The sequence below is a fragment of the Notechis scutatus genome, chromosome Z (assembly GCF_049901735.1).
Source record: "Notechis scutatus isolate UNSWTSFEM ecotype Mainland chromosome Z, rNotScu1.2, whole genome shotgun sequence".
NCBI classification, from domain to species: Eukaryota; Metazoa; Chordata; class Lepidosauria; order Squamata; family Elapidae; genus Notechis; species Notechis scutatus.
Window position 1 is genome coordinate 20,237,671 of NC_142025.1, and position 7,406 is coordinate 20,245,076.

Consider the following 7,406-nt stretch of genomic DNA (forward strand, 5'->3'; position numbering starts at 1 on the left):
TAACTTTACTGTCACTTTGGATGTACACTAATTGGCATACATTAAAATGAAATTTCATTGCTTACTCTCAAAGGATCATCACCTCCAATATACACTACATAAACATGACAAAATAAAAGAATAAATACAAAACTGCATATATCCACAACACAATCTATCCCAGATATATACATTTAGATGGTGAGAAAAACAAATCTTGCAAGTTTACAAGATGGATGACATAGGGAACAAAGCTGTTACAAAATCTGGTAGTCTTGCTAGAAATACTTCAATACTTCCTTCCAGAGGGGAGCAACAGAAACAACCGTGAAGTGGGTGTGTGGGGTCCTAACAATGCTTTGAGTTCTAAGCACATAGCATTTATAAGTAGCATCCTGAATAACAGGAAGTGAGCTTCCTATAATCTTCTTGGCTGTCCTTACCACTCTCTGTATGGACTTTCTATCTGAGGCACTGCTGCAAATGAAATCATTGGATTGGAATCAGACCCTGGTAAATTACCATAAATCTGGGATCAGTCCATAACATTAAACCAGGAACTATAATAAGCCTACTAAAATCATTTTAAACATCTGTTGCTTTAAAAAATACTAGTGCTAAAATGTTATAAAAATGGAAATTTTTAAAAAAATATTCTCTATTTTTTCAGAAACTCCGGATAATGGACCTAACAAGAGTGAAAGGTGAGTTGAAAATTTCTTTGCCTATTGAATAATTCAAAAGCAAATATAAGCAGAGATAGTTGGAAGTAGAAGTCATGGACATCATCCTGTTCTTATCAGAAGGATAACAAGCTTGGAAGACATGGAAAACTTTGATGGTAGCAATTCCCTCATTTCATAAGCTAAAATTAGGGAAGGGGGAGGCAAACTTGTCAAAGTGGTGGATAAGCAGAGAGAAAGTGATTGACCATACATGGACTCCAGGAGGAAAAAAAATGGCATCCCTACCCTGTGAAGAGCCCTTAGGGCAGTGATTCGCAATCTTGGGAACTTTAAGATGTCTGGATTTCAATTCCTAGAATTCCCGGCCAGCATGAGGTCCAGACATCTTAAAGATGAGAAACATGTGCATGCCTCTGCTATCCACATAGTTTTATTTTGTGTGATCTCCTTTTAGATGCTTTTAATCTGGGTTGTCTGTGCGTTTTGCATGTTTTATCTGGTTTTATGGGTGGGGCTGGTTTTGTACACTGTCCATTGCAGCTGGCGGGTATAATACATTTAAATAAATAAATAAATATAACTAGAAAATGAGCAGAAGAGTTGGAGTTGAATTCTCAACTGTTAGAGAAATGTGCCTCTGGTGGTCATGATATTGACATGATTCAATATTCATGCTGTATTTGTTTGACTCTTTCATGGATCTCCTTTTAAGTTCAGCAGGCCTTCTACTTTTGAAATATTTGCCCTAAGTAGAAGAAATTTTCTTAGTACTGTATAGATTAGTTGGAACTGAACAAAATGACAGATTTTGCCCACAAACAAATTATGCAATGGCTGACCTATCCCAAGCATCCAAGCACTGGTGCTAGTGAAGAAAAATACTGCTACCACCCAGAGAGAGGAATACATTGGCCCTGAATCCAAACACTTTTCAAATTATACTTATGTGGTAAAGCTCTTATGAAAATAAATAATGGATGATATTAATAATATTTTACTTGTACCTAACAAGCAGACATGGAAAGTAAGTTATTCCACAATTTGCAATATGACCACTTGCTTTTTTTCATGGACACGATTTTGCAGTTTCCACAGTATCACTTAGAGACAAACAAGGTGTATCTGTTACTCCTCACGGAGCAGTGCACAGCTTACCACACTGAGCTTCTGAACAAAATACAAGGTATAAATATAGCAAATAAGTAAAGTAGAGAAAGTTATATTAATAAGAATACCAATAATAATAATAACAATAACAACAACAATAATAATACATTTCCACATTGCTTCTCCATTGCTTTTTCCACCCATCTCATTTCTACTACAGTTCCACAAATTTGTATTTAGCCAAAGTAGCTAGAATGATACACTAGCGAAATCTGAGTGGTTTCTGGTTTCTTGATCCTACCCAGCTGTATGGCCTTTACAAGACATTGTTTAAATGAAATGGTACCAAGGCACAACTTCCAAACATCTACATCCCCACCACCCCATGACCTGTTCCAAATCCAATTCTATTGCTTTGCATGTACTGGGTACTTCTGTACCAGAAATACATTCCTGGTGTATCTAATCACACTAAGCCAAATAAAGTATGCAATCCAATCCGATCCAATCCGAGCAAATTAATTTTGAGATATGCTTCACATTAGCAGTGCTGTGCTTCTGTAGCTCAAAAGGCCACAAGGATAGTTTTAAAAAAAAAAAAAAACCTCAGGGACATCAGTGTTATTTTCTTCAATTCTGATATATTTTTACAAATATACAAATATATTTGTAAAGTTGCTATCAACACTAAAGTGAGCATTAGTCACACAATATTATTCTACATATTTATCAGATATATTGATAGAATGGAGTGGAATGGAATGAAATGGAATAGAATAGAATAGAATAGAATAGAATAGAATAGAATAGAATAGAATAGAATAGAATAGAATAGAATAGAATAGAATAGAATAGAATAGAATAGATAACTTTACTGTCACTTTGGATGTACACTAATTGGCATACATTAAAATGAAATTTCATTGCTTACTCTCAAAGGATCATCACCTCCAATATACACTACATAAACATGACAAAATAAAAGAATAAATACAAAACTGCATATATCCACAACACAATCTATCCCAGATATATACATTTAGATGGTGAGAAAAACAAATCTTGCAAGTTTACAAGATGGATGACATAGGGAACAAAGCTGTTACAAAATCTGGTAGTCTTGCTAGAAATACTTCAATACTTCCTTCCAGAGGGGAGCAACAGAAACAACCGTGAAGTGGGTGTGTGGGGTCCTAACAATGCTTTGAGTTCTAAGCACATAGCATTTATAAGTAGCATCCTGAATAACAGGAAGTGAGCTTCCTATAATCTTCTTGGCTGTCCTTACCACTCTCTGTATGGACTTTCTATCTGAGGCACTGCTGCAAATGAAATCATTGGATTGGAATCAGACCCTGGTAAATTACCATAAATCTGGGATCAGTCCATAACATTAAACCAGGAACTATAATAAGCCTACTAAAATCATTTTAAACATCTGTTGCTTTAAAAAAATACTAGTGCTAAAATGTTATAAAAATGGAAATTTTTAAAAAAAATATTCTCTATTTTTTCAGAAACTCCGGATAATGGACCTAACAAGAGTGAAAGGTGAGTTGAAAATTTCTTTGCCTATTGAATAATTCAAAAGCAAATATAAGCAGAGATAGTTGGAAGTAGAAGTCATGGACATCATCCTGTTCTTATCAGAAGGATAACAAGCTTGGAAGACATGGAAAACTTTGATGGTAGCAATTCCCTCATTTCATAAGCTAAAATTAGGGAAGGGGGGGAGGCAAACTTGTCAAAGTGGTGGATAAGCAAGAGAGAAAGTGATTGACCATACATGGACTCCAGGAGGAAAAAAAAATGGCATCCCTACCCTGTGAAGAGCCCTTAGGGCAGTGATTCGCAATCTTGGGAACTTTAAGATGTCTGGATTTCAATTCCTAGAATTCCCCGGCCAGCATGAGGTCCAGACATCTTAAAGATGAGAAACATTGCATGCCTCTGCTATCCACATGGTGTTCTCCTCTGTTTAGCACTTGACTCATTCTTCTGCTTGAACTGGAACCTTATGGCCAACTGGGGAAATTCCTTCTTGCTAGCCTCCAGCTTTTCGGAATATGCGGATGGTTCCTTAGCACCTTAGCTTCTTTATCTAAATGGCACTCCTTTAAATGAAGTGCTGAGCTTCAGCTACTGACCGTTATTATTTTCTAACGAAGTCTCTTGGAGAGCTGTGTTGAGGAATCAAGATGGAAGGTGGCACTTGGCAGCGTTTCAAATAAACACACAAAAGTTAGGTAAAATTTAACAGACACTGAGCTAAACCATGCAGGAATTCTACGCTCCAGTCCTTCCCTTATTAAGTCAATTCAGTAAAAAAAAATGTGTTCATTACTTGAAATGAAGAGGCTGCTTTACAGAGCCACTCATATGGAAAGGACAATGGGAGAAGGCTGTTGACCCAGTTGCATATATTGAAAGACCATTGGAACTCAGGGGAATGACAGGAGCTGGCGCCAGTTTTGTGGGTTGGAAGTCAGGCTAAGAGAGCTAGTTGTTCTGGTAGTGAAGGCACTAAGCTAGAAACCAGGAGATTGCAAGTTTTGGTCCTGCCTTAGACAGGAAAGCCAGCTGGGTGGTTTTGGGCCAGCCCGCCCCTCTCTTTCAACCCATCTCACAGAGTTGTTGGGGCAAAATAGAAAAAGAAGGGAGATAGGTTTCTGACTTATTTATAAAAAATAATAAAAATCAGGGAGAGAGAGAGAAACCTTTGAAAGCCACATGATAAGCATTCTCAAATCCCATCAGCCCTGAGAAATAGCGGTTTTCAGTCTATGTGATGGAAGGTCAAAGGTTCTTTGGTTCAGTAGAATTTTGAGGCGCTAAGAAGTCTCTGTGGGCCCTCTTTCATTTGTTTGGTGTGTTGTATTAGCCCAATCAATGGTAGCTAATCCAATAATTCAAGTAAAATTGTGTCTTGTGTGAACCAGGTTAATGGGCATAAATGGGAGAAGGAACTATGTTTCTATGCCTGTATCGACTTGACAGGAACAAACCAATGGAAAGGTTAGGGATGAGTGAGAATGTCATAATGTGAGACGGGAAGTTTCAATAGATTAGGAGAAAATCTTAATCTTAAATGTTCCCTTCTAATCCTATTGCCCTACTCAGGTCCATTCCTATCAAGAGGACAGATACCATCTCTGTTCTTAAAACAGGCCCAAGATGCACCAGGAGAGACAGGCAAGATTCTTCCCCTTGTACATGCTGTAGGAAATTCTTTTTAAACAAACAGATTTTTATTTGCCTAATGGAGACAAGCATTGTTTCACTGTTTGAGTGCACGAGTATCATCATAATTAACAAACATGGAAACATTTCTTGATGTTTGCTTCCAGTGCAGTGAACAGGAAACGATCAAACAAGGACGAGACGTATTGGAAGGAGATCAATGCAGCGATGGCCTTAACCAATCTTGCCCAGGGAAAGGACAAACTGCAGGGTACAACCAGCTGCATCATTCAGAAATCTTCACACATATCAGAAGTGAAGACAGTCAAAGTTCCACTGGTGCCAATGTCATTTTAAGTGAAAAAGTGATTTACTTATCTTTTTCTGTGTGGATTTCTTTCGTGCTGTTCGTTTTCTTGTAAGATCACAAAAGATCTAGAATAGAGACTGAAGCTCCTATTGTAGTCTGTGACAGTCAGGATGATTAAGAATAAGCATAGCTTATTCTCACCAGCAAGCACTAGCAAAATGATCCTAAGGAGGTTTGTGCGATTCTCATTCATTTTCTTGTTTGTGATGTAAAAGCTATTCCCAATGAGTTGTGTTCTGTTATGGTACAGTAAGCAAGAAATATTCTCTCAGGCTAAATTGTTTTTTAAATAACATGTCAATTATGGGGGGAAGTTCCCTGCTTTTTGTCTTTTTAAGTCAAATTATTAACTTATTGTATTAATCAAGCTGCACATTAACCATCTGCATTGCAATAACAATAAGTGCCTTGCTTTCCTACAGTAAGCTACAACGTGGGCACAGCTTTAGACATCTGTGCCTCAAAATGTCAATCACCCAACACTTAACCTTGCATGTAGTTCTAAGAACATCCTGACCGTTCAAAGCTGACGTCAGAAAGGGTATTATTACTGTTTTAAAAGCCCTCAAACTTTCGATTTCTCTGAATTAGAGACTCAGTAATATCTAAAATGAAATTGCTATATTTTACCATGAAAGAAAAATTGATTGTTATCAAGCAATATTCTGCTTTGTTCAAGTGAAATCAAATTGCTATGTTTTGTTACCCATAGAAATATTTTGATAAGTGCAATATTATGGCTTCAAGAGCTTGAGAGCTGGATTAAAAAAAGAAATAAACCTCATTCATTTTAAGAAGAATTTGAACAGCAAGGACATTTATATGCGATGTGAAGCAGCCTTCCTTTCAGGTGCTTTGCAGCTTGGATGTTGTTGTTTCTCAAAATGATTAAAAAATACAGTGCCTCTCTCCTGCTGACTGCTGTTTTGGCTCTTATTATTGTTGAGCATGACAGCAAGATTGGAGGTCAAAGAGAAATTAAATCTCACCTATGAAAATGTTCCTCTTCTTAGCTTTATATAGTGCTTTTTTTTTACATGAAAACATATCCTGTGACAGCTTATGTTGTTCTTGCTGCAGTAAAGCTATCAGTAAATCCAGTGTAGATTCCTTCCTTTTAAAGTCTCCTTTAGATTTATTGAAACTGTTATATAAGTAAACAAAGCAGCTTACTTTTTTGGTACCAAATCAATCTATGCCTCAGTTTATTATTTACATTGGAGCTCTGTAACTTTCCACGACGGAAACCGTTATTGCCTTAATGCATCCAAAATGTTTTTTATTTTGGTATGGAATGTATCAAGTGAAGGCAATCCCCATTTCAATGAAGGAAAAAGGGCATAATGAAATCTATATATTATATAAAGTGAAAAGCCTGAATTAAAAACATGTGGGGTACACAACAGACAAACAATTGTGGCACTGACTCAATTTAAAGTTAAAATAGATGCTAAATTAGGCATTAAAAACAACATTTTAAACCTCTAGATTTGATTGCCATTGAGTCAAGTGAATTGTATAAAATAGTTTTTATGGAGGTATATCAAATTTTTCTTCAACCATCCAAAAATGTTTTCATCAGGTTCCCTCCATTATGTAAATAACAGTAAAGCCCCAAATAGTTTATATTGAGTGGTAAAAGAAAATTAGAGAAAAAAGTTGATTGCTAGAGTTTAGTTTTGCAAAGTTGAAACCAAGCTTATTTTCCTTTAATTGTTTGAATGTTACATTTGAATAACAATATCCAGACTAAATTGTAAAGCTAGTTTTGAGAAAATATCATTTAACCTGCAATCTTGTTTTCTCCCCCAGCCCAGTTATAATCAATAAAAGGAAAAAAAATCATTATATGTTAGCTGAGATGGACAAGGCAGAATCATTCTTTAATTCCTCATGTCTCATGGAATTCTCTCTCTACAAGGAGTGGGTGACATGTATTCCATGCAGTCTTTAAATCTTTTTGGGCAGTGCTCAAATCCCTCTTGACCATAATTCCCAAAAATGCAAAGCATCCTTCCCAGCACTTCAAAATGTAAAAAGCATGAAAATGATAATATAATGAAGAACAGTTGGAGGAACTGGGT

General features: G+C 36.4%; 1 protein-coding gene across 2 annotated transcripts in view; it reads left to right on the top strand.

The window, feature by feature from the left end:
• MKX (mohawk homeobox) overlaps window positions 1-5,403 on the top strand; it is a 57,508-nt gene extending 52,105 nt beyond the window's left edge. For both annotated transcript variants that reach the window (XM_087946682.1, XM_087946683.1), the window contains exons 6-7: window positions 650-683; window positions 5,120-5,403. In XM_087946682.1, the coding sequence (XP_087802808.1) occupies window positions 650-683; window positions 5,120-5,309 (224 nt within the window). In that variant the 3' untranslated portion in view covers window positions 5,310-5,403. The remainder of the gene's footprint in view (window positions 1-649; window positions 684-5,119) is intronic.
• The last annotated feature ends 2,003 nt before the right edge of the window (window positions 5,404-7,406 follow it).